Raw genomic sequence first — 26,525 nt, forward strand, 5'->3', positions numbered from 1 at the left:
CAAAAAAAAGAAAAGCACAAAAAATTAAAAGGTTGTTCTTGCAGGATCGACAAATTGGCAAATTAAAAAGTTAGTGAGTGGAGCGCAGCGCTGCGCCGGTGAGGGATGGGCCACAGTCACCACCAGTGAATGGAAGGTCTGGCTCATGGGGATGGGAAAATGCAATGAGTGCAATGAGTGCTTTAAAGAGACAGCTCCCAGGGTTTCATTGGCTTTTGCTTTGCTTGGTGGTGCCTCTGTGACATTCAACGTGGGTCATTTCAGCCACCACGCTTCCAAATCAAGTGTGTGACAGCTCTGGTTTAGAAAAAAAAAAAAGAAAATGAAAACCCAACCCAAAGCACATGAAGGAATTGGAGCACTGTCTTTTTAAACAGGTCAAGTATGCGTGAGTGATACAGCAAATTTGTTTTGTGAAAGCGTAAAACGGCTGACCTTCCTCATTCTTATCAGCTCTTCCTCTTTTTCTGCAGGCTGCTTCTGTTTGGGCCGTGATAAGAAGGGAGAAAAACAAAACCACAAAAATGGTTGGTTCATTTCACTGCGTCAAACCTCACCGTGTAGCCATAAAAAACAGTGAGGGTCCTAACTGAGATAGTGGCACAAACCTGGGGTCGGTCACCAGCCGTAGTGGGTGCTGTGACCTCAATGTGCGTTTTCCTCACCTACATTTAAGAAATAAATGGGTAAAAACATTTCTTGTTAGTAGCCTTTTTCTCGAGAGACAATTTAGTTTCCAAACACAGCTGCATCAGGTTGGTTTTGAAACGCTGGTTTTGAAATGCACATGCAAAAACCAAGATGCAGCCTTCCACAAGGAGTTAATGACACTGCAGCTCTCTTGCAGTCTGTTAGTTCATTTCAGGTCATTCTTTCAGCTTGAGAGTCATGTGCATTTGCAATAGTGCTCTCTAGTGCTGCTGCAGGCTGCCTTCCTGCTGGATTATACTTGTCAGCCCATGTTTTCACTGGATCTTCCCATGAAATCATGACCAAAAGCAACACGTTCACATGAGCACAGGTGGGACGCTGTGGTATTGTGTTTGCACAGCCAGTAAGAAGAGACCTACCCATAAAAAGGGACCTAATATCTCAAATTAGGGTATTTACATGAGCAGAGAGCCCAGATTGTCTTAATGTTGTAAGGAAAGCACTTCAGGGAAACTGGGATGCTGAATACTCTGAAGGTGAAAGCATCAGTTGGTGTTAAAAGAAGTGTGAGAAGGTGTTCTACGTGTGAGAAACGGCACATTTGATGTCTTCAAATCCACCATTTCCCCCCACAACTACGTTTAAAGGGGAAAAAAAAGGAATATTTAAGCATTTAGGGGGAAAAAAAAACCACAATAACAAACAAACAAGCCAACAAATCTGCAATAAGTGTAATGGAATAAATAAAATTTACTGATCCTCACTTTAAAGCTATTGGGCCTGAGTGGTGTAACAAGAAGAGTGATTCTCAAATACACCCTCCTGAAGATTTCCTTTGCTATTTTCATTTAGAAATTATTATCCAGGTCAAGAAATTTACTGCTCAACCGTTCTTTCTGCACCTCCACCTCCCAGGTGTAACTGACCATGATCTCTGGTGAATGTGTCAGATGAGACCACAGGTCTCACGTCTGTTGTGCACACCAGACCACACACATCCCATGTCACACCAAAAATTGGCTCCAGGAACAGCTGGGAGCAACTAAACATTCGGGCTGACATGGAAATGGTGACTCAAGGCGTGCACCAATGCTGCATCACTGTGAGCTTTCAGGGATTTGCAGAATGTTAAGGACACTCTGCTATGAACGACATTTTCACACATTATTTTGACTTAAAATACCAACCCATTAATATCTTTATCACATCAACACCAGCAGAAGCCTCAGACATCTGTGGAGAGTGTGAATATTCTTGAAAAAACCTCCATTTAAACAATAAATGCCCCCAAGGTCTGAACAGCACCGTTCACTACTAGAATTTCAGTCTGGTTTTTAGAAACATCCAAAGGAAGTATACAAATTAAGAGCACGTGCATTCAGGTATTGGGCTGTGGACCATATCCGGGTCACTAATTGCACCAGAACTGCTCACCTGCCCTATCAGGAAACAGCAGATAGAGCTTAGCAAAGAGTGAGCCCCGAATTCAAGTTAACACAAACTCAAATATCTGTTTGTGTGCAATTCTTGCTGACTTTTTAAATGCGTTTAGTTGCCCGCTGTGTTTAGTTGCACCAGAGCTCCCACCAGCCAGCCCTTCTGCCTCCACCTGGCCACCCCCTCCTTGCACTGTGGTCAGGGCCGGCATTTCCCTGCTATCCAGGTCCTACTGCTCCCTCCCACCCGTTGCCCAGGAAGGGAAGATGCCCAGGGCCACAGCTCCAGCCTGGCACCACTCTCTCCCCAAGTGATGTGGACTAACATACCTTAGATGCCTCAGCTTGCTCTGCTTTGGCTCTCTCTGGGAGGACCTCCTCACGCTTCGCCTCAGCTTTCAGTGCTTCCTTTTCTACTTTTGATGCAGCGAGGGCTTCCTTGGCATCAGGCTTAGCTGGGGCTGCCTCAGCCACGTGGCTCTGGGCGATGGCAGGAGCAGAGGTGGGCCGGGGGCTCCTCTCAGGTGTTATCACTGCCACAGCTGAGGGACAGACAGGCAGCACAAGGGTCAGAGCGGGCAGCACTTCCACAGCTCCACACAAAGGGTTTCCAAATTACAGCGCCGTAGTTGTAAGGGAGGAGGGAGAAGGAGGCAAAAAGGGAAGAAGAAATCAAGATGTCGAGCAAAGCAGCTTTTGCATTTAGTATGGGGAAGTCGAGATTGTTTTCCTGATGGTTGGAACAAAATAAAAAGAAAATCCCACAAGAGATGGCTTACAAAAAGCAAGCTTGCACTCCGCAGAGAAGCCACAGCAGAAAGGCTAATCTGTTTTTGACATTGTGCCATTGATTTCTGGGTCCTTCATACAGAACTCCATCAGAACACAACCTTTAAAATAGCAACACTTAGAGCTGTGGTGAATTCTGGATCTCCTTTGCACGCCCTCAATCAGAAATGGGTGGTTTCTGGAAGAGGAACCAAAGTTTTCCCACAAAGCCCTGATGTCTTCAGCAATGCAAAGAAGAATAAAAAGGAAATACCCCAACAAGCACTTCACAATAAAACTTCACAGCAACTTTCAGGTGGCTTCCAAAGCAGACTCACGCAGTGTGCTGAGATGGGTATCTCCTGCTGCAGCACAAGGCACGGCTGCAAGGAGATATCCAGCATCTCCAACTCCGTGCAAGTGCACAAATGAATAACATGCTTGGAAAAAAAATCGTCTTTTGAGAGGATGAGCCTGAAATAAAAGCACTACGTGTGCACAAAAACAACTGCCTGCTTCTTCCTTTGAGTTCTGACTTCCCAGACAACCCCTGAGCTCTGTAAGCCCGAAACTTCCACAAACATTCAAAAGCTAATGCTGTGCAACAAAGCAAGCCCCAGTTAATTCATGGTCTTTATCTACAGGCACAACAAACTATTTAGCTCTCCCAGTGTTGCCTTTTGATTGCTATTTCACTAAAAACATCATATACAGGTGGTCAGGAGGAGTCACATTGCATGGATTTCTTCCGAGCCCACCCAGCTAATCAAAGACACCATATTTCTGGAATTCAAGAAGGAATGCAGTTTTAAGTGGCTCCTCAGTGAGAATTCACATCACACCATTCAGCGAGGAGCTAAACAGCATTTCATGTGTGCCCAAAAAGTGTATGGAATAGAGTATCCACGGGTCAGCAACACAGAAGGCAGATGGGCAAAAAAGGAAGACCTTGATCACTGAGGTGATATCTTTACGTTGGAGTCCTTGACACAGGTCTCACTGAAACCCACACTAGAGCCCCCCAATTACCACTGCTGTCTGCATTCTCCCTCCCACCCTCCAGCACAGCAGTGAGTCAGGCATGCTGCTGTCCTTCCAGGAGTACATCTGCTCCAGGGTGGCACTGATGCCTCAGAAGCGGTGACAGCTGCCCGAGGAGTTGTATGTGGGGTTGTGACATGGCAGGCAGGGGGGAAAAAGCTGTCACAGTCGTACCTGGCTCCTTCAGGGCTGGCTTTAGCTCTCCCATCACCACCAATTTTTCTTCCTCCTCCTCCTCTTCTTCTACTGGGCTTATCTCAACAGTGCCAGAGGCATGTGTGGCTAAAAAAGTTACGCGTGTGTTAAATGCCACCTCAAAGATTAAACAGAAAAGGAAGCAGTGCCACCTGTAAAGCTACAAGGCCAGCTCTCCTTAAGGACTGGTGCTCCTCGCACAGTGCCTCAGAGCTCCAGGACACACAGCAAAAAATGACAAAAAGACACTGAGCTCTTCCTCTGCCTCTCAGTGATGAGGCTGCATTCCATCCTGAACTGTGGTATTTCAGGTTTGCTCAATTAATGACCTTTTAACTATTTTGATATACTATTCTAGATTTAAACGCAATCAAAAATGCTCCTCCAAAATCCAAGGTTTAAAACAGCAATCATCACCACCTTGGCCAAGCAGACGGTATCTACTGGGAGCAAAAGTGTCAAGAAGAGGGAGAGGTGACCTCCACGGGCCCAGAGAACACCTCCAGGTCTGAGGCACGGCACACTGCCCACAGAAACTAATCCTACAGAAAGGCACAGCGGCACAGAAGTGTTAGAAGGCTGTCACACCCAGCTGGCATTAGTTCCACTGCAGCAGCACACAGCCAAGCCACGTCAAGGCACTCCACTCACACAGCAACACGCTGGCAAAGCTGGCGGTGATTTCACCAGCGATGAACACCACTGCAAACAAGGCAGCCTGCCCTGCAGCACCACTGCAACCCAGCATCCCCAGCACAGGTGACTGCAGTGGGCACCTGAGGTGCCATGCACAGCCGTGGCGATACCTGACTGCTGCTGCACCAGGTCCGGCAGCTTTGGCTCAGCAATGGGAACCTGAGCCACCTCTACCTTCTCCTCCTCCTCCTCTTCCTCCTCTGCAATGGGTTTCATTTCAAAACTTTCAAGCGCGTGCTTGGCTAGAAAGAGGTTTGCATGCATTAATGGAGCATTTGGGCACCCACGGGCACACGGCAGCACAGAGACAGGGAGTGCAGGTTCCTCGCCAAGGCAGCCTCAGAACAGCAGAGTTTCTAAACCAACATCACTCAGCAATGATTTTCCACGCTGCAGCTGCCTGTCAGTCCTTCTAGATCTGACAGTCCCAACAGGATACTGGGGAAGAGTTAAAACCAAAACTAATCAGCTCTTTGGGTTCTTTCCCATCGACAGCACTTTGGGGGAGACATGAAAACTATTCTCGAGCACTCTGTAAGAACATCCATCATCCATCCTGCTGTGCTACATGCTAACTCCATCTTCTGCTCTTATAGCAGAGCGCTGTGCTGACTGCAGGAACAGAGGGGAGATAGCAACAGGGGGGGAAATCTGCCACGTCACTTTGTGAAACCTTGAGCTGGATTTCAGACCTGAAAAGGAGTGATGTCAAGCACTCACTGTAGAAATGCACGGTAGAAGAAGGGAAATGGAACAGCACACAATGCATATGAATTATGCTCAGTCGTAATGTACTGCAAGCACTGCCTATTTAAGTGAAGAAGAAAGTCAACATCTGACATCACCACTGCTGCCATCATCAGTAGTATTTAAATATACGTAAGAGGATGTTAATATTTATTAGCAATAAAGAGAAATCTAGGCTCCATGTACTAAAATGCAAGGCATTCCTCACACCACCAAAACAGGCTCAAAAAAAACTGCAAGCTGTTCCATGAATGAAGTCTTCCAGAAGCTTTATAAAAAGTATGATGACCACAGGAAAAGAACTTGGAGAGTTTTCTAATCCATATTTTAAAACACACCCAAATTTAATAAGGAGACAGTTCTGAAGTGCCAGCCATCCTGCCTGCTTCCCCACCTCCCCAGGTTGCTGCCTAGCGGGGTGCAAAGCAGGAACTGAATGAGAACTGGGGCTCCTCCAGGCTGCCTGTCCTCCATCTGCAAAACTCTCCTTGAAAAGAAGCAAGAAAGCAAGCCGCCAGGCTCAGTGAAACTGGTCAGAGCTGTCAGGAACAAGCATGTAAAGGCATCTGAGTGGGGAAAGGACAGCAAACGCACTGCAGAGAGTTGTAGCCACCACAGCTATACCTGGCTTCTCTCGGAACTGATCCACGGGTTTTGGTTCGGGAACCTCAACCACCACCACCTCCTCCTGCTTCTCTTCCTCTACGGCTCTGAACTCAACTTTTTGAGTCGCACGTTTAGCTGAAGAAATGGTGCACATGTTAACAACTGCCCACACAGCAGATGGAAAAAGGCAGCAGACCTCAATGGGGATGGAAGCGTTACGTTCACAGGATGCTCTTTCCATGCCCTGACACTGGGTTACAGCACTGCAGCTGGAGTCCTAATTTTACAAGCACCCACTGACTCAGATCCAGGACTCTCACCACTCCCCTTTTCACACTTCACCTCTCGTGCTCTGTCTGCTGTTATCAGGACCTTTTAAAATCGCCAGGAAAGAGCCCTTCTGATGGATGTGCCACAAACTTCAGTATTACCATCCCCTTAGCAGACACTGACCAAGATTCAAGCACTAGTGGCATATCTCTCCCCCTCAAGGAAAGCAATGTAACTTAAGAATCTACATTAAATAAACACAGAATCATAGAATGGCCTAGGTTGAAAAGGATCATAATGACCATCTAGTTTCAACCCCACCCTGTAATACACCAACATCCTACAATTCTTCATCTCCCAAAAGGAATATGTCCTGAGGCTGAATGTGGTTACACCAGAACTTTGCAAGGAGCCTTCAGCACCAACACCCACAGTTGGTTTTTGACAGTCAGTTCTTGGTGACACTGCTGTAGGGTTTATCTTTTACACCCAGGTCTTGCATTGAAGTGAGAAGTTAAATAAGTTGCTTTTTCACAAAGAAGCAAATTCTAATAGCATTCAGGGAATACTCAGAAGTTTTCAAAGGGATCAAAACCCTAAGCTCACCAAATCAAAGCAAAATCAGACACAGCCAACGAGCTGAACCCAGGCAGGATGCTGCAGGGGCACAAAGCAGAGCTGCCCACTAACCTCCATCGAGGCTCCTGGAGGCTCTCTTGCTCGCTGTGCGCTCAAACTGGGGTGCAGGTCTGTCAATCATGGCACTCGCCTGCCTGGTCTGCGCCTGCGTCCGCCCACTGTAACGGAACTTGGAGCCCAGAGCCAGGAATCTGCTCTTGGGGATGGCCTCAGTGGAAGTCAGCCTGGAAAGCAGACATGCAAGTTCAAAGCACGACTCTGGATCCAGGAAGCGACACACATCTACATGAGAAAGAAAACCTCGCACGGAAGCTGCATGGAAATGTACTGCAATATAAGCATTTCATTTCCCTGCAATCGTTTCACTCTGATTTTTGTTGGAACCTAAGGAATGCTGAAGGTGTGCTCATCTTCAGCCCCTCATCTTCAGCATTAATCAGTCAAAGGGAGCCTATCATTTAGGAAACTCACCTGAAAAATGTGTGATGTTCAACACATACTTTCCACAGCTTCTTTGCTGCCCGGTAACTTGGTAGCTTGAATCCAATTGTACTTTCATACTGCTCTTGCTGTTGGAAACATAAGTGATTTAGGTTTGGCAAGAAGCAACTGTTACAGAAGTGCAGCTCCAGCCCATCTACCTGCCCTGCCCAGGAGCACTAAGCTCACTCCACGGATGTGCAGGAGGAGCTCAGGTGTGAGAACAGTAACCATCTGCCCCATATTTTGCCACATTTCCAGAAAAGGAGGAGGCTCTCGAACAATTTCAGCTGTGAATTGCTTTCAGCCTGGATGTGAGAATACCAGACTGTGCCAGGAGGTGGTGCTGGATGACACACTAAAGTTTTCCTTGTCTCTCTCAGCACTTCAGCAAGGTCACTGGGCTCTGCTTGAAGAGCTGAACTTAGGGTCAAGCCAATATCAGAAGCACAAGGGTATAAAATGCCAACTCAGTAGGAAGCTCGCTTCCTTCCCAAAGATATTAGAAGCTAATTTAACAAAACCCCCCCAAGGAGCCATAACATACCTCCCCTGGGCGAATCTTAATAAAGAAGCTGCTGCGTTTGTAGGAAATCTTCAGGACTTTGGGCCAAGGGAAGCGGTTGATTCTCAGCTTATCTTTGTAAACAAGAAGGCCACTGGAACAGACTCCCAGAGTGATATCCACCCCTTCCAAGTCCTGAGAAAGTACATTTAAGCAGAGACCAGAGTCAGAGCTGTACTGGGTTCCAGGGTGTCCTCCAAATTACTCCTTTAGTCTTTCCCTGAAGCTCTTAATTAATCACCACACCTCCCACTGATTCTCACCTTGGCGTGGTGAAGGTCAACTCCATACATAGACAGCTTCTTTGCATTCTCAAGGAATTCCAGGTCTGCTTGGGCTGGAGTCATGGATCTGGAGAAAGAGAGAAAGGGTTTGGCATTTCCATAAATGCTGCTTTTATGAGGAGACACATTAGATCTTACAAAACCATTTACAACCATTTACTTGTTAGATCTTCTGCTTTGAGCACAACCAACTCTGTGCCCAGATGATGAACTACTAAGTTGCTCTGAATGCACAAGTTTGCATTCTGAGACACCCTCATAAAACAGAAGCATCGTTCTTCAGTTGAGCGCTACTGACACCAGACTAGAAAGTAATTGATCTGTGAAAAAAGTGTGGCACAGGGTTCAAAACTCGAGGTGGAGAACGCTCCAATTCAGCTGAAGGCAAGGAGTGACAGGTACTGTGCATGGTGAGCACACGGCCTGAGACCTTCCCAAACCCAGCATTGTTTGAGGACAGCTGAAACCACGTGGCAGATATTCCTGATGGGGCAGACGAGATGAATGAGACATTTTCTGGGAACAGATGGTACCATCTGCAGGAAAGGCAACACAACAGAACTTTGCTTAACAGCAACATCCTGATAATGGAGGCTATTATCAACGTTACTGAAGTGCCCCTGTTAATAAGTTTCAGTGGAGCAAGGTACATTCAGCAGCTCAGCTGGAAGAGTATTCAGTTGCAAACACTCCATTTTGTTCATTTTGTTCACAGCTCTGATGTCTTTCTTGCTGAGCACACACATCCATGCATTGTGCAATGTAAATGGTAGTAGTGTGTAGGACAAAGAGCACTGCAAGGACAGTGTCCTGCACAGGACCTGAGAGCAGTGACTGTTTCCAACCCACACCTTTGCTCTCCAAATAAAGCAGTGAGAGATGGAGCTTTTCCACTGGAAACCCTCTGACAGTTCACAGAACACGGACCAGAGATGAGATGCACACATATTACATACTTCCTACTGCACACACGAGTGCATTTAAAACAAATCTATGTCCCACACAGCCAAGTAATCTTGTAACAAAGGCATGAATAATTCAGCAATGTGATCTGCTGCTTCTGGCGCAGCCGACGGCCTTTGACTCCCAGTCATGAAGCCTATCAGTGGCCCAGTACTTATTGTCCCTCTTTCCTCTTAGAGCAAATGGAGGGGAATCAAGATCAAGTATTGATTTGCATGGTTGAGTGAGGCATTCATCATGGCTCTGGTGATAGCCAGGGCCCTATGCCCACCCCCATGGCTGCACTTTGGTTATTGGTTTCCATGTGCTCTGCTCTCAACCATCAGTGCATCAAAGCCAGCAGCTTCCCACAGCTCAGAGGGCTGCTAGTGCAACACCTCCACAACACCTTGGTACCTTGGAGCACTTTTATGGGCTTTTTCCCCTCAAAAATCCAAAAGTATCACTGGAACTGTGCAGCTATGGATGCTCTCCATGTCACCCCCCTGGGAGCACACCGCTCCATGGAGATTTTGCAACCAAAGCACTTGAGAGCATCTACGAAAATAAGGTCAAGATGAGATGAGGAGGAGGGTCTGCCACTGTGACCCTCAGATCGGACATCAGAGCCCTCCAGCCCCACCAGAACAACACACATCTGCCCGGTCACTATGCATTTGTGGACACGATGACAGCATAATGCATTTTTGTCCCTCAAGCATTAACTGGAATGATTCCACACCATAACACATTACTTGTTATGTGTGGCAGCAGAAAACTCCAAGCATGCTGCAGACTACAGCACATACATAACGACCTGGGATCTGTTCCAACCAGATCACGGCCCAAAACTTGTGTAAATCCAAAAACAAACACATGAAAAGAGAAACAACAAGGTTACAGCAACGAAATCTGTGCTTTTATATGAAATAAAACCCACTTTTACAGCGATATTGTTGAAAAGGAGCACTCATATGAGGCACGTGTCAAAAAAGAGCAATCTAAAAAGCCAGTTCTTAGGTGCCAGTGCTCTTTACCTGTACGTTTTATGAAGTTCCACAACCTTCTCTTCAAGCTCTTTGGTCTGGTTTGGAGCCAGTTTGAATTCAGTGATGTAATCTGTGCTGTGTAGGTCAGGATCGTAGTCACCCAGCTCAGACTGCACTGTGTAGGAACCCAGCAGAGCCAAAGTGGCAAAGGAACAAGGCAGCCGCCCTGAGATGATGTCTTGTCGAAGCTGAAGACACAAGTAATACCTTTGGCAGAAAAAAAACCAATGCTATTTACAGAGACCGCAGAGACCCGAGGAAATCTGCTCCAGAGCACTGAACCAAGTCATTATTTGGCAGCACTATGAATTAAGCAGAGTGTTTTTTCTCATGTGTATTTTTAATTATGGGATGATCGTCACAGCACTCCACAGCTGGAAGACAAGAGGATTTCAGGCCACCTCCACTCCGGGAAAAGAACAGAGGATGCTTTCTATCATCAGAAAAGTTTCTTTTAAAAGAAAAGTGCATTTTCCCATACAAAAACATGACTGTAAAGACACTGCTATCAGCACGCGCACTTTGGTGAAGGGAGGAAGCATTCCCAGACACACAAACATCCAATCCAAACAAACAGAACCCCCCCAAACAGTTCTTCAGGATGTCCTCAAGGATGGAGCGATGCTTCAGTATTAGAAACTTCTGTTTCAGAGGACCATGGGATCTTATAATCACAGAATGGCTTGGGTTGGAAGGCACTCTAAGGATCACTAAGTTCCAACCTCTGCCACAGGCAGGGCCACCAACCTCCAGATCTGGTACAAGAGCAGCCTGCCCAGGGCTCCATCCAACCTGGTCTTGAACACCTCCAGGGATGGGGCATCCATCCATCCACTGCTAATCTGATTCCAGCAGCTTCCTGAAGGTGCTCCCAGCACTGCTCAGCAAGCTTTCTGCTAGCAAGATGAATGGGGCACTCACCTCGTTATATCCTCTGTCAGCTGAGCAGGATCCGGAGGATAAAACTTGACATTGAAAGTAAAATCCCAGGGGCCTCCTGAAAATACAAAGAGAAGTTTTAGAAAAATGAACCCAGCAGAAGAGCTTTGCAACAGCCAGCTATCGGACCCAAACATGAGCTCCATACTGCTGCTCACACAGCTCACTGCTGCTGAGGCAGATGGCAAAAGATACAATCCCATTTACAAGAGCTACGATACACACAAGAGAAAACAAAGCAGGGCAGATGAATACATGTGAAAGATGCCACAACTGGTGGAAAAAAACAATTAAATTCGATCCCAAGAGGCTAAATTACTCAAATACTTCACTGATAAAAAAAAAAAACAGATTCATGAAGAGAGGTCAGACGTGCTGTAGGTTAATGAATTAGTGCTTCATCACTCAATCCAATTTTCAAATGTCTCATAAGGAGCAGATGTGCTAATTCACTCAGCAGCCTCATGTGCTGCGGCCATGTGGGCAGAGCACACTTCAACACAGCACAGGCATCAATCTGGAAGGAGCAGCAAGCACCAAGGCAAGAAGAGCTTTACAACTCAAGAGCCAGCTGTGGCAATAAAGCTTGCTGCAAACAGCACTGCTGCACACATTACAGCGAGGACCCCTGTAATTGTGTTGAGAAGTGGCATTACTTGTGGTACAATTAGCCTGCCTGGCTCAGTGACACAGCTGAGCAGGTCACCTGTGTGTGCAGCCCAATGCACACGCAATGCATCTCCTGATCACAACCCAGAGCAACCCTGGAATTCCCTTCTCCTGTGCCTTTTAGCACCGTAGTTCCAAAAAACACTTTGCTGCAATACGTGCTTGCTGCTAACTTGCTAAGATAGATGAAAACCTCAGTCATGCAGTGATACAATTCATTCTGTGCCCCCCAAGCACACCCACAGAACAGCGTTTACTCGTGAAGCAGTCACACCCTATGCTGCCCCTGAAAGAAAACAAAAGCCTCACAAGTTTACTTAACTTTGACACTGCCCTCATCTTGAATGAACTGGGCGCTAGAAGAGCTTAAAACCTTTCAGAAAGCACGTGGCATTTGTGCTGATCCTGCTTGAGGCCTTGTTTATCATTCCAGTATCCCTATTTGGACCCTAAAACCACCTTGGAGCCCACATTGCTTCACTCCAGCACGCAGTTGGGCTCAGCTCCAACAGCCGCCTCTTAGATTTTACGTGGCAACTGTTGACATCTCCCTCTCCACCCTATTTAGTAGTAGTAAGGAGAGCATGGCTTGCACAGGGCAAACACACTCCAAGCTATGTTTTCGCAAGGAAATGACACTTTTCCTCCATGTAGAGCATAACTAAATACTTAAGAAGAAGAGAAAGAAAGCACAGATGGCTTGAACTCGTGCTGATCCTGCCCAAGCACCTGCCCAGCACTCAGGGCCACACGCCAAAGCCACACGTGTGCAAGGAAGGGGAGAGGATAACACACAGCCACCTGATAAATCCCATCCACTTACCATGAACTTGTTTTTTTATTTCTTTGGTAGGATCCAGCCACGTCTGTAAGGGAATAAAAGCATTCACAATATAACAGACGTTACAGAAACACCACAGCAAACTGCAAGTCATGAACAGCACAGCAAAAACCAGGCACGGCTGCAACCATGGAAACTGAAGATGGAGAGCATGTTTCAGAAGTTTTACTCCAGCCTGAAGCCTCAGCATGTGAATTTCCAATCCGACAACGAATATGAATGAACAGTTTCCAATATGAAGCTGTTCTGTCTCCTGTGAGATGACCCCATCACCTCAGAGGCTCAGCACACACAGCTGATGAGCAGCCTACACCATGCAGGCAGCCTTTACAGAAAAGGGTTTAAATGAATGAATTTATGCTGGCTCCCGAAAACACGGCAGCAGCATCTGAGGGAACTCAGCACAGCACATCCTGCACTGTCAGATCCTATTTTCACTGTCTTTTTTAAAAGCAGCATATTAGAAAAGGCTGCAACCGCATCCCAGCAGGTATGGTCTCAGGCAAGCCCTGCCAAGGGGAGCCCTTGTGCAACACATTTTTCCTCAAAGACCTTTGGAAACAGACAAACTGTGTGTCTGCCTTCTTGTTATGCCCCTTATCTGCATACTTACCCTCCTGAGAACAAAGATGGAAAGACCTTCTATTATTAGCTGTGTTCTTTAATGACCTAATCACTAAAATGGGAGAGAAAACATCCAGCAGCTGGAAAACGTGACATAAACTCAGTCTCTTTAAAGTATGACTCAAGTTTCTAGTAATTATCTCAGCTACAAATTTAGAAATATATCCTTCCCCCCCCCAGTAATTTGGGGTTTTGTGGGATGATGGTGCAACAGAAGGCTCAGAACAACACTCCTGCTTTTGCCAAGCACAGTGGGAGCAGCTCCCAGCACTCCTGGCTCTTTGCAGTGCTGAGGACTGAGGAAGATTTGCACATCTGGATCTCCTGAGGTGCAAGAACGACACACTGCAACCCCCTGCAGCAATTTCTCTTGACTAGAAAGACTGTTAGCTTTGTGGCAGGGAGACAGCAATGCCTATGTGTAATCTTACCCTTTTACATGCTGGCCTCCCTAACCTAAGCTAGGGATAGGAAATCCATCTGAGAAATAGGCATGCTGCTCCTGCACTTGTTTTCTCTTTACACCTGCTGTTTTAAGCAGAGCACCCCTATGTATACACTGGCATTGGGGCTGCTTTGGTGCTAAGCAGTGCCCTGTCCACCTGTACCCTCTGTAATTCCTACTCTGAAAATATCCATCACCAGGAAGGTTTCTTGCCTATGTATGGGAGACCCTGCACACGGCCTTCTGACTGCCCTTGATCAGAGGCCTGCATCTCCCTGCTGCTCTGCAAGTTGCCAGGAGGTGAAGAAGCACAGCTCCAGACTTCCCATTGAGATCAGTTCTAGCAGTGAATCAGTCACCTGGTGCCAGGTCCCCCATCAGGACAAACCAGGCTTCAAGAGAGCAGCTTCCTCTGCACTACAGCAACTTTACCTTCCTGCACTCTCAGCCCTGACACACTGATCTGACACAGCTATCTGTTTTCTGTCTCTATGGTTAAAAAACCCCTGAGCTCAGGTCAGGCAGCACCCAAAGCCAGCAGGGCAGCTTGCTGCCTGTGGCACAAACAGAGCTTTGTTTCGCCTGCGTATCAAAAATACACACTTTCAATTATTTAGTCCTTTAACAACAAATATATCCTGTGGCCGTTGGAAAGTGGCCCAACATGGAAGCTATAGGTGAAGCAAGGGAGCAGCCAGAGTGTGGACTGACAAAACTGGTCTGAAGGACATAAAAGCGGCCCCTTGTTTTCAATGTGGAACGCTTTTGGCTAGCTTCATCAAACAGAGTTTGAGTAATTGCTCAAGTTAAAGTGTAACCAGGGGTTTAAAAGATAAGGCACTGCTCTGGTCCAACCAACCAGAGACCTTAAACCAAAACCATTTGAGTAAGAATTTTTGGTATGAAAAGGCCTCAATTCAAACCCACCAAATGCTGACAGCAGTGCCAAGGCAGCAGCTGGTGCTCCGTAACCCAGCCATGTTTTCCCTTTTCAAAGGCACAATACTCATGGAAAAGGGACATACATACACTCTGCTGCTGAAACTCCTAACAGCTTTTAGGGATTTGTGACTTCCTGCTGGAAATATACTGAAACAATTAAAAAAACAAACATAAAGATCCCAAGCCTCAAATCTTAGCCAGGAATCCTCTCAGGCACCACCAAGGCTGTGTTTTAGGCTGGCACGTAGGTAGCAGAAGCTGAATCTGTGCTGGGAGCCAGCAGCTGCTACAAGCTCACCCGCTGCACATTTTAAGCCTTGATTCACTCCCACTTCCCTGCCCGTGTTCCCATCACAAAGGTGATAAAGCTACCAGCACAGCTCAGTGTTATTGTTCAAAGAATGCACTGAACCACTCGTTAGTAAGAACGGCTACATTTGCTGGCACTGCTCTGGAGGAGGAGGACACCATGGGTAAAATAAATCCAGCATGAATTCAAAGCCCAGGATTTGTTACTGAAACAAGAGGAAGGGGAGTCACGAGTCAGAGGAACAGGAAAGCAAACCCAAAGCCTCCCTGAGCACCACAGCCCCTACTTTAAGTAAACCTCCATGCAATGACTCCTCCGTGCCCAAAGCATAGCAGTGGTTCTCCTGCTGACAGCTGTGTGCCTTCCATGAACACAGGCTCAAGGACTGAAGTGCCCCTGCAGCGTGTCAGCATTCAGGTCCATCTCACATCACCTAAGGGAGCTAACCTCCCCTTCAAGTCGCAATACAAAAAGCCCTTTTAGTCCTTTCTCAGTGAGGAGATCAAAAGTAGTTTTAAGAAGAGCATCAGCAACTTATGCATCGCCATCTCCACGGAGGACAGCTTTGCACAGAGCTGAATCCACCCATAAAAGAGCATCTTCTTACCCTAGAGGTTGGCATGTCCCATATGGCCAAACCAAAATAGTCTTCTTCCAGGAGATTAAGGTGGTCACAGACTTTCTTAAGTAGATCCTGCCCCTTGGCATGTTTCTGCAAAGACACAGAAGAGATTCCAGAGGATAGGCTGCTTTTTGTCTGCAGAACAGCAACAGAATCAAGCAGTAGACACTACAAAGAAAGGTGAAAACCGTCAACTAGCTTGAAATCAGGTTCTCAGTGCTGATTAACCAAGTGCTGATTAAACGACAGCCAATGTGAGACATGAAGCTGCTGCAGCCCTCCATGACAGCCCCCCTTTGGAGGCCCAGCAGCTTCATGAAAGACCCAGGGGCTCAGAACAAAAGGCCATCATTTCCACAGCCATTTCCCCAACCCCATCTGCTGATTAAACCTAGCTTCCCTATTTTTGCCTTATACACTGAAAGCTGCTCAGCACTCAACTTCTTGCCTCCAGAAATACTCTCTGAGTATCTCCATCTACTCCTTCTTCTTTTCTTTTTCCAAAATCCTGCAGAAGTGATGTGAATGAGCTGGCCCTAGGAACTGATACCCTTTTAGTCCAAAGCATGAAGAAAAACATCCCTAAAGGCACAAAACTATGGTAACCAAAAGCAGCGAATTCTATTGGAGGGTTTGGTAAAAGAAGTGCAGTTCCAGTGACGCCAAATAAGCTTTACTAATGCATCACTTGTGCTGGCATCTCTCCTTTTAGCCATATTTGCATGGCAATTGATCAAAGCCCACAGCCGTGTTTTATTCCAGCCCTGTGAGGCTGTTAGCACACGCTGCAGCTCTACAGCTAATGCACTTCATGCGTTAGCCTGGGATATTTCTCAAGGAACTGGCACTTGAAGACATGTAGGAATTAAAAGCTTTCTATGGCTGTCAGCTGGAAGGATCGTCTGAAAGCACTTATTCTCTTTGAATAAAGGCACTGGTGCTGGTCTTTGCCTACACTTTTGCAAATCCTTCTTAATTAAGACCTGAATTCTCAAAATTCTAGATTAGAATTGCAGAATGGTTGGGTTGGAAGGCACTTTACAGCCCCCCATCCCAACCCCTGCCATGGGCTGGCTGCCCCCCAAAAGCTCAGGCTGAGCAGAGCCCATCCAACCCAGCACCGAGCAGCTCCAGAGATGGAGCACCACAGGCTCAGGGCACCACTGCCTGTGGATAAAGAATTTATCCTCCCATCTAAGCCAAATCTCCCCTCTTTTAGTCAAAAGCCATTTCTCCTTGTCCTATCACTGTCTGCCTGTGCAAATGGTCTCTTCCCTCATTATAAGCTCCCTTTAAGTACCCAAATGCTGCAATGAGGTCTCCCCAGAGTGTTCTCCAAACAAGCCCAGCTCCCTCAGCCTGCTGTCTTCGAAGGAGAGATGCTCCAGCCCTCTATAAGATGATACTGGCATCGAAGCCAAGGGTACTCGTGCAGTTAAGAGCTGCTCATCGATAGCAGCCGCTGCCTCTCTGCTGCTCTGAGCCCACTGCCATGCTGTGCACATGCAGGATGGCTGTGCCAGACCAGCACAGCAGAGGGGCTGCCAGCACCACCCTGGCAGGCAGCAGCTGGCTTTTTTGGGGGGCTACACATGAAATCCCCAACAAACACCCAGTGCTGCAGCAAGGCTCAGTGCTGATCCTGCTCAGCAACAACGGCTGTGCTGTTACACAAACTGCCAGCACTGACCTACTTGCCCAGGATCACCCGAGGTGACGCTCCCACAAGAAGCCCTGTGCCCAGATACCTTTTAGCTAGTGGGATGAGGAAAACAAGCTGGTGGATGTGTGGTGAGTGCCCGATTATTAATATTCTGGGCAAGCACTTCAATACTGAAATAGGCATTTCTGCTCGCTTTTTATTGCCCTGACAGCAAGGCAGCCCAGCGAGAGAACGCACAAAATAAAGCAGAATAAAAGCCCTTTGCAGTGCTGTAAGTCAACATAATAATTTTAAATTGTTTACTGCAAACATATTCAAACCCTGAGCTAAACGCAGCTTGTTTTTCTTTACATCCAAGCTACGGGAGATGGCCAGCAGCCTGACAGTCAAAGGCACTGTGGGTGAACAGAAAAGCACAGATTAACATGACAACACATTTTATTCAGATGAAAGAGGCAGAAGATATTTAGACAATCCCAACACGGCACAATAAACCCAACTCTCGTCTGGTATGAAAATGAGAGAGAAGATGAGCAGCAAGAGGGGTAACATTCTTCTAAACTTCCACCCACCTTTAAAAACAAGGTGCCTGGAAATCACAGAACAAGAAACAAGACCAACTGCTGGGGTGAAATGCAGAGATTTTCACAACACACTGAATAAGTTATGGCAGCTTACAGCAAGATGGCTGTGCAGTAAAGGCTGTTGTGTAAATCACTGGCAGCAAATTAGATCCCCATTAAATAGTGGTGGTGGTAGTTGGAGAAGTGAAAAGAGAAGAAACAAACTCTGCATGTACTTACATCCACAGAACACTCAAATATGGTGTCATCCAGCAAGACAACTTTGCAGTACATGTTTCTGTGTCTTCTTATGGATCTCTGGGCAGCTTTCAGATCCTTGTCTGCTTTGGGCTCTGCAGCCTCTGGCTTCAGCTCTGCCTCAGCGTTCTCCTCCTTCCCTTCACCTCCTTCCTTGCCCTCGAGGTCTTTGCTGTCCGATTCCTGCTCTTCCCTCCTCTCCTCCTGCGCAGGCTGAAAACCCCAGCACATCCACACAGCCAGTTAGATGGGGCAAACAAAAACCCAGCCCATGAAACAAGCACTGCACCCCAACGTTTGTTATCAGCCCAGATGCATAACCCACAAAGGAGTGCAATAAGCACACTGAGCAATGGTAATCTGCACAGTGCTTCAAGTCATTCTCTTCATTTAATAAATGATGCAAAAAAAAAAAACCAAAAAGGGGTTGATTAGAGAAATTGGGGCAGGTTAGATCGTGCCAATTTTCAGGTCACCAAAAGGGGAAGTCACCTTTCGGCCCTGACAACCTCTCCCTTTGCCCACTGAAGCACTTCAGGAGCCAGCTTAACTCACTCAAGTAGCAGAAAACAACACAGTTTGGGAACAGAAGAAGGAAGGAAGTGGTGATTTTTTTCTTAAACAGCCATTTCAGCAGGTTAAATGAGTCCACAGCAGGCTCGAACAAGTGCTGGAAGTGCCCCAATGTGGCAGAGGAAGGGAAAGCCAAACGCTGGTTTGAGCTGGTGGTGAGCTGTTAATTCAGCCCATCGCCTCTCATGAAATCACAGCTAGGCACAGCTGCATGCAGGCACTGCTGGCTGTGGTATTTAGGAACTCAATAACGTCCACAAGCCGCTGACTTCTGTCCCAGCAGGGCTGGGATAATAGGGAGCAGAGAATCAAAGCTCGTAATGCCCGTCGGTCAGCATTTATCAAACAGGCAGCACCTCGCACAAATGCTTTCACGGCAGAAATATCTGCAGAGTGTCACAGTTGAAAAAGCCACCAACGTCAATCTGAAATAAGAACTAAAAAAAAGAAAAGAGCCCTGAATGCTTCGTCTGCAACGGCGCTTGCTGAAGGAAGGCTGTGGGTTTGCTCTCTGCGCACACTCACGTGCAAAGCGAAGTTAAACAGAGAAAGAAATCATGCATTTCCTCCCAAAAAGGCAACTTCAGGGCTGAAACTGAATGTAAACCTCCAGCTGCCCAGCATGTCCCAGCCCTGGTAATTACAAAGCTCTAACAGGGATCATCCTGTATTTTTTACAAGCTCAGGAATTTGGAAAAATAAAACCACGTTACCTGCTGCCTTCTTTGCAACGCTGTAAACTTAAGGAGTTGGATTTACAACTACTGCCTACGGCTGGGAACATTCCAACTCAGACAGCATTTCTCAAAAAGTCTCTAAAAACCCAGAGTTTGCAGTTCAAACGTCACACATCACTGCACACCACTCAAAACCCAACAGCAGCAGTGCACATAGTTCAGATTTTACCATTAACTTGCTGTCTCCATTGACACACACAGGTTGGTTGGGCTTTAGGAGGTCCCAGGAGCTGTGGTCCCTGCCTTTCTGTAACTCCAGGCAGCTAGACTGGTGCCCACAGGGCTATACCCCCCCAAGATCCCACCAGGGAGTAAGAGAGGCCAACTGACAGCCTAAATGAGCTGCTGCTTAGTGAATGTCTCATTGTGGCTATCTCTCCCTCGGTTCCTACCATGCTTTAGCTGCTAGGAGCTGGGATCAGCACATGTGCTGTGCAGAAACCTCTATCTACATGATGCTTTTATAGAAAACACTTGTATTTGGCAACTGCAGCAACAGCCCAGATTGAAGAGATGACAAAGACCTGAAATGCCACAGTTACACCTCCTGGAGTCCAAGAAACCCTCCCACAGGTTCACATTCTCTTGCAGTTGCCTCCTTGTACCATTAACCTGCCTTTATTCTGCACACACCAAGGGCATCCAAATGAGAAACTGCTCTGCTGAGAACGATGAATTCAAACCCAAATTCTTGAGGGTATTTCCACGCCTCAGCAGAGCACTGAGCCAGTGCAGGGTGTTTTAAGATATGCTTTGAAGAGTGAGTACAATCTCAGGTGGTTGGCAGTATGGTTTGATAGCGGAGCAAGCTCTGCAATACATGGAGATGACAAAGAGACTTTGCAGCATCCCAGGGGTTTTTCTTCTCTAGCTTACTATCAATGGATAAGAATTGTTCTATAACTCTGCCTAAGCACACACGCTGCCAGGCCGAGCGGAGTGCTTTACCTGCGTTTCTGCACTGCTTAAGGAGTGGAGGTCAAGAGATGGATCTGTCTTCAGCTCCGGTTCGGGAGCCGCAATCGGGGCCTTCACCAGGATCTCCTCCTCCTCGTCAGGGTTGGCTCCTACCCCCGAGTCCTTCTGGTCTCCTCCGCCCTCCTTGGGCACATCAGTGTCTCTGTCCTCCTCAGACACCTGGGACTTGGGCCTCCTGAGAAAGGAGGAGAAGAGGCGGGACAGACCCCGGCCCTCAGAGGCACGGCGCTCCTTCCGGCCCTGCTCCTCAGCCGTGGGTGTGTTGCCGTTGGATGCCTTCTGCTTGGGCCCCGACCCCTGCTCTGGGGACGCCTCCTGCTTCTGTGTGTTGGCAGCCCCTTCCTCCTCCTTCGCCTGCTGCCGCTCTGAGTTTTCGGGGTCTGCCGCTGGGCTCTTCTCTGTTGTCATGGTGGTGCTGTAAGAGAGGTGTGAGAGGTCAAACACTGCGGGTAGGAGGGCCGAGCGGCTCCACGCACAAGCAGACACAGAATCACAGAATGGCCAGGGTTGGAAGGGACCTCAAGGACAACGAATCTCCAATCCCCTGCCACACACAGGGCCACCAACCTCCACATTTCATACCAGCCCAGGCTGCCCAGGGCCCCATCCAACCTGGCCTTGAACACCTCTGGGGACAGGACATGACCGCCCTGCCTTGCTGATTCCAGTCTACAAATTAAGGCAACAAATAACTCATTCTGCTTGTTTTGACAGAAAACAGCTCTATGGCTGCTCGCCCATGCATCCTTCACCACTTGGACAACGTTGGCTAATGCCCTGGCATCACATCTACAGCTGGGCAAGCAAGAATGGTTAAAATCTGGGAACAAGGCAAAGGGGAAGCAGAGCCCACATGGCTGTCCCGAGGTTCACTCCTTCATGAGTCCCCTTCCCCTCCTGCACAGTGCCTGGACGTGGAGCAGATGAGGACACACACGTGATGAGATGTTCTTCCTCCTACCAAGCCATGCAAAAATCCCACACGGCCCACAGGGGCTCAGAGCACTCACAGCATCCCCCTGCCCAGCTGCTATGGGAAGGGAAAATCTGCTGCTTGACACAGAGCCCACCCAGCCAACAGGAGCCGTTGTTAGATCAGGAGCTGCATACCCACCTGTGTTCCTCACATCCACATGAGCCTGAAACAGGCTGCAGAACCTCAAAATGATCTAAAAAGGGGAGTGCAAAAATAGGACCAACTGCTGTGCTCGGAGCTGTACTTACAAACACCACCCTGCCCAGCACAAGGCAGACCCAAAGAGCCTGAGAGCACTTTGGGATTCATGAGACCTCTGCGTTGCACCATCAAACATCTGAAAAATTTAAGACTAAAATGCTTCCAAACAATCTCCATAATGGAGAGCAGATTTCTTCAGAGCTGTGTTATTAAGCTGATGCAACGTTTATTTCAACTTTAGCCTGGGCTGTTGACACAAAAAGATGGAAATCACATGCGGGGAATATCTATTTAAGGTATAAAGAGGCCCTAAAATAATCATGCTTTAGAGAGGATAGAACTAATCTTTGTGCACTGCATCACATGCATCTGCAGCAATAAATTGCCACTGCTTACGCAGAGCAAATAGCATATAATCCAATATGCCTCCCAATCCCCCAGCCCAAACCTCAGCACACAAACATTGCCACAGAGCACAAACTTAAGGAACGCGTTAAGATGGCACCTTCCTACGTATCGGTGCAGCCAACAATCTTAATTTAGCTCCAACTAATTGTCAAAATAAACAGAGTGCTTAAAAGACAAAAGCCTCCCCAGCTTTCCAAAGCTCTCTAACCTTGCATTTAATGCAAAAGCTTAATGTTATTGCTAAAGCTGTGCTTTATAACAAAGCAGCATTAGGGACCTGCTCTGACTTTCCTTCCCCAGTAATGCACAATGTCTGAGTTCAGCAATGCTGCTTTTCCACAGGGGACCCCTGGCAGCCTGCTGGGCACTGCGGGCAGCAGAGATGCAACCATGGGATCTGATCATGCAGCAGTGGAACCCAGAGTTAAGCTGCATTTGGGAAAGGATCTCTGAAACCCCCCAGATCCCATCCCCTCACCCAACCACAGCAGCCAACTCTGGGAATGAGCCACAGGGCTCGTTTGAGCCTGGTTTTGCAGCACCAGACCATATGCAGAGCTGCCCACGCAGTGAGCTGGTGGCCAACAGGTTGGCCACGAGATATCAGTGGCCAAGAAGGTCAGTGGGATCCTGGGATGCATTGAAATTCAAGAGTGTGGCCAGCAAGTTGAGGGAGGCGATCCCTCCCCTCTGCTCTGCCCTGGCGAGGCCACGTTTAGAATACTGTGTCCAGTTCTGGGCTCCCCAGCTGAAACAAGACAGGGATCTCCTATGAGGAGTCCAGCGGAGGGCCACAAAGGTGATGAAGAGCCTGGAGCATCTTCTTTGTGAGGAAAGGCTGAGTGACCTGAGCGTTAAACGTTCAAAGAAGTCTTGCAGGAGTTTGTTTTTGCAAGGTTAAGGCAGAAAAGGCTCCTCAAGAAGGCTGTGGAGTCCCAGTGCACAGAAAGGTGCTGACAGATGCAGCACTCAGCCAGCTCCCTGCCATGCTGCAGGACTGCCCTATCTGAGCCCCCAACAAACAGCCGAGCACCTGCTGCCCAACAGGATGCTTAGTTGCTGCTTCCCTCTGTGTTTATTTTGAATAAATGCATTTGTAAGAACCGTTACCAAAACACACGTTTGAAGTGCTCTGCTGTCTCAAAAACAAAAAGGCAGAATCACGGCTCTCGAAATCAGGAGCGACGGTAAGGGACAGCAGGAGAGAAGCCTCAGCAAGGCGATAAACAAGACAGCCTGCAAACAAACACTTCCTGTGGATGTAGCTTTCTCTTTTTAATCACTAACATCTCTGGAAACAGCCTGTTTGCTTGCCTGGATTTCAAAGCAGCCACCACTGTGCGCTGCAGACAGCACTCATCCCAGCGTCTGAAGGTGGGACCAGCCTGACTCCAATAAACATCTCCACATCTTTCCTCTGCCCCCCAGGAATGGCGTCAGAGCTCAGCTTCCCTCGGCCAAATCCCTCTCCCAGGGCAGGGGATGTGGAGATGGGCACGTAGGAGCACTTCCCTTCCCTGCCCTTCCCAATAAACACGGAATCGTGGCAGCGAGCCACCAGCACTGCTAACCCACAGAGTGCACTCGAGCATCTTGTTGTAAGAGCTGAGCCCTGCCTTGGCTGGCAGCTGCCTGTCTGCCTTTCAAGTTTTATGCTCAGAAATGCTTTCAAGCTCTCAACCCAAAGCAATGGAGCTCACAAGACACACAACCAAGAGGCCGCAGTACTCCAGGAGCCCATTCCTTCAATCTTTGTTCAACAGCATTTTGTTCCCATGCAGGAAATCTACAGCAGAACTGACACAAAGAGCCCAGTTCCTGCTCTGCTGCTCATTATTTAGACAAGAAGTGGGTTTTACACAGTTTCTCCAGTGCAGTTCTACCAGGTTTTCCAGCTCTCTAACGCTGGATGCAGAGGGACTCATTCCTGGTTTTGCATTTAGCACTGCTGCTCAGCTGCACTAACTGCCATACTTGCCACTGATGGGTTTGGAGAGAGGTTTCTGGTCCAGTGGAGGGAGGGCATTTTATGCTACAGGAATGCACAAAGCACAGAAAAATTCAGATATGGTCCCATGCTGCCTTTAGAGATTGCTGAGTAAACACCTCACCAGCAAAGCGTTCACGTGTGGATCTGCATTTAAGCATTTCAACGTTTAAGAACATCCTACTTCAGACAGGAAGTCTACAGCAATAGGAAGCAATCAGAAGAAAACTTCATTGCACATGGTTACAGCGGGTCTTCTGGACCTAGCAGCCCTGCAATCAGACCCTCAGCCCCCCAGATGCCCCAACCCCTCTGCCCTCACAGCTCACAGCCCAGCTTCCACCCAAGGGCCCAAAGCATCACTGCAGGGAGTACAGGCTTCCTTTAACCTACACTCACCCTCCTTCTCTTCTCCAAAATCCTTTAAACAAAACAAATCCCAGCCTTGCAAGGAGTAAGTTGTCTGATTGCTTATCCTGCTTCTAGTATACACATTTTTATATGATGCTTGGTAGTGTTTGATGAGCAGAGAGGGGGTATCCATCCTCAGTTCCAACCCACACAGTGTGGGCTTTCCTCCTGCAGATGTTGAAAAGAGCCATTCCTCAGGATGGACGCAGCTTTTGGGTCCATCCCTCCCATAAGGCTTTCTTTTGTACCAACTTTCCCCTTTCTTCCTCTTCCTCTCACCACCCACCAAAAAATCTAAGAGTCACTTTTTGCATGAGGCACAAAGAAGTGGACTGCCTTCAACCAAGCAGAAAGACGTGAGCTTGAAGCTGTGGCCAGGTAAGAGGAGATTGCAACTGCAGCCAACAACCTAAAGAAGAAAAAGGAGAGCCCCAGCAGCACTGCATTTCTGAGAACACAAACCGTCCTGCAGTGCTGCCACACACCACATAACTACAGCCCTTTGCTAGAACACATTGCCTGACCCTCCCACCCAAAAATGTGAGCCTTCGCTGAGCACCACAGCTCCACCAAAGCTTGGAGATGCCAACAAGACACACTTCTGCTGAAAACAGAAATCCAACAGCAGCAGCACTTCTGTTTAAGTGCACTCTCCCATTTTGCAATGCATGGAGAAAGCACACAGCTCCACTTTCTCCACATCTCTGCAGACAGTGAACACAGCCCTGCAGGGCCCGCTGCCTGCACACCACGGTGTGTTCTGGGATGGAAGAGGAGAGCTATGAGCAGAACGTGTGTTTGAAGTAACACAGCCCACAGATGATTGCTGGTACCACTAGGAAAGCACAGCAGTGACTGAGCAGGTTAACCAAAATAAGAAATTCAAATGCCTCTCAACAAACACCCCTAGAAATGGGAACAACTTTAAGCAGCAGAACCTCTACAGAACCACTACTGAGGCTAAGGGAAAACAAAGGTCCAACAAAGGGACAAAAAGAACCATGCCATAAATAATTGCTTTTGCAAAATCTAACATCTTTTATTAGAGGCACGGTTAGCACTGAGTATCTCCTATCCCTCAGCTTCTGGTGCTGATGCTTTGGGTCCTGAACAAAGGAGATGCCTGCAGTAATGTGAGATGGGGGGGGATTTGCCTGGGCACACAGGGAAAGCAGCCACAAGGCAGATGGCACATTGGAACCGCCCGGATTTAATTCTCACCAGACCAGCCCTCATAATCTACTGTATGTCAGCAGCACCGTGCCCCTCTTTCATCTTCTGGGAGCGTACAGCTTTCCTATTTAAATGAGGGCAAAAAATAGTAGCTTACCATCTGCTGGAAACAAATCATTTATGTCAAATTGAAGACCAGGCTTAAACAATGACCTGACTAAATGGAGCAGTAAGTGCATTACAACGGAGCAGAGCCACAGCCCCTCCCCTATATCCTCAGAAGCCCTCCCAGATGCTGCAGCTGGACGTCAGCATGCAGGAAGTCACAGGCTCTGCTCATCAGCAAAGCACTGAAATTTAAATGAAAACACCAAACACGTGTGTGCTGCTCGAGCCCTGTCAACAGCAATGGGTCCTGAAAGGCCGCCTGCTTGGGATGTGTTAAGAGAAACTCGCTTGAACTTGGAAGAGATGGACCAAAAACTGAGCAGCCAGTGGATGGATGTCTTGCAGAGGCCGCCAGCACCATCAGTCCGCTTCCATGCTATCCCTAATGCTGCAAGACAGAAGCAGGTCGGCAGCTTGCTAACAGACAGACTGTCAGGATACGACAAGTGTCACTTCCTATTGTGCAGGAGTGACTCTCAGGACTCCTTCAGTCCAACAAAGCAGAACCAATGCCATCCTGCCCTGAGCACAGGGTGAGTTCTGCAGCTCTCCCCAGGCAGCAGCAGGTCTGCAAGGCACCCGATCCCCTGCAGTGGAAGCAGCCAGCACAGCTTGGGAGCAGCTGTTGCACTGTTAACCCTGCAGCCCTATCTGCCCAAGGAAGGGAG

General features: G+C 47.9%; 1 protein-coding gene across 21 annotated transcripts in view; it reads right to left on the bottom strand.

Moving 5' to 3' along the window:
* The window catches only part of EPB41 (erythrocyte membrane protein band 4.1), a 73,982-nt gene that overhangs the window by 22,664 nt on the left and 24,793 nt on the right, over positions 1–26,525 (bottom strand). For 11 of the 21 annotated variants that reach the window (XM_042885219.1, XM_042885218.1, XM_042885217.1 and 8 more), the window contains 14 exons: positions 20,504–20,948; positions 18,228–18,458; positions 15,747–15,851; positions 12,801–12,843; positions 11,291–11,366; positions 10,358–10,576; positions 8,358–8,445; positions 8,077–8,229; positions 7,521–7,618; positions 7,101–7,273; positions 6,159–6,275; positions 4,898–5,029; positions 4,071–4,178; positions 2,418–2,629 (listed from right to left, as the gene is read on the bottom strand). In XM_042885219.1, coding sequence (XP_042741153.1) covers positions 2,418–2,629; positions 4,071–4,178; positions 4,898–5,029; positions 6,159–6,275; positions 7,101–7,273; positions 7,521–7,618; positions 8,077–8,229; positions 8,358–8,445; positions 10,358–10,576; positions 11,291–11,366; positions 12,801–12,843; positions 15,747–15,851; positions 18,228–18,458; positions 20,504–20,941 — 2,193 coding nt within the window. In that variant the 5' untranslated portion in view covers positions 20,942–20,948. Of the gene's footprint in view, positions 1–12; positions 481–608; positions 666–2,417; positions 2,630–4,070; positions 4,179–4,897; positions 5,030–6,158; positions 6,276–7,100; positions 7,274–7,520; positions 7,619–8,076; positions 8,230–8,357; positions 8,446–10,357; positions 10,577–11,290; positions 11,367–12,800; positions 12,844–15,746; positions 15,852–18,227; positions 18,459–20,503; positions 20,949–26,525 lie in introns of those variants that run through there. The other 10 variants (XM_042885225.1, XM_042885224.1, XM_042885223.1 and 7 more) reach the window with 6 other exon arrangements.

Source organism: Lagopus leucura, unplaced genomic scaffold (genome assembly GCF_019238085.1).
Source record: "Lagopus leucura isolate 7727_CA_CO unplaced genomic scaffold, USGS_WTPT01 Super-Scaffold_100048, whole genome shotgun sequence".
In the NCBI taxonomy this organism is placed as follows: Eukaryota; Metazoa; Chordata; class Aves; order Galliformes; family Phasianidae; genus Lagopus; species Lagopus leucura.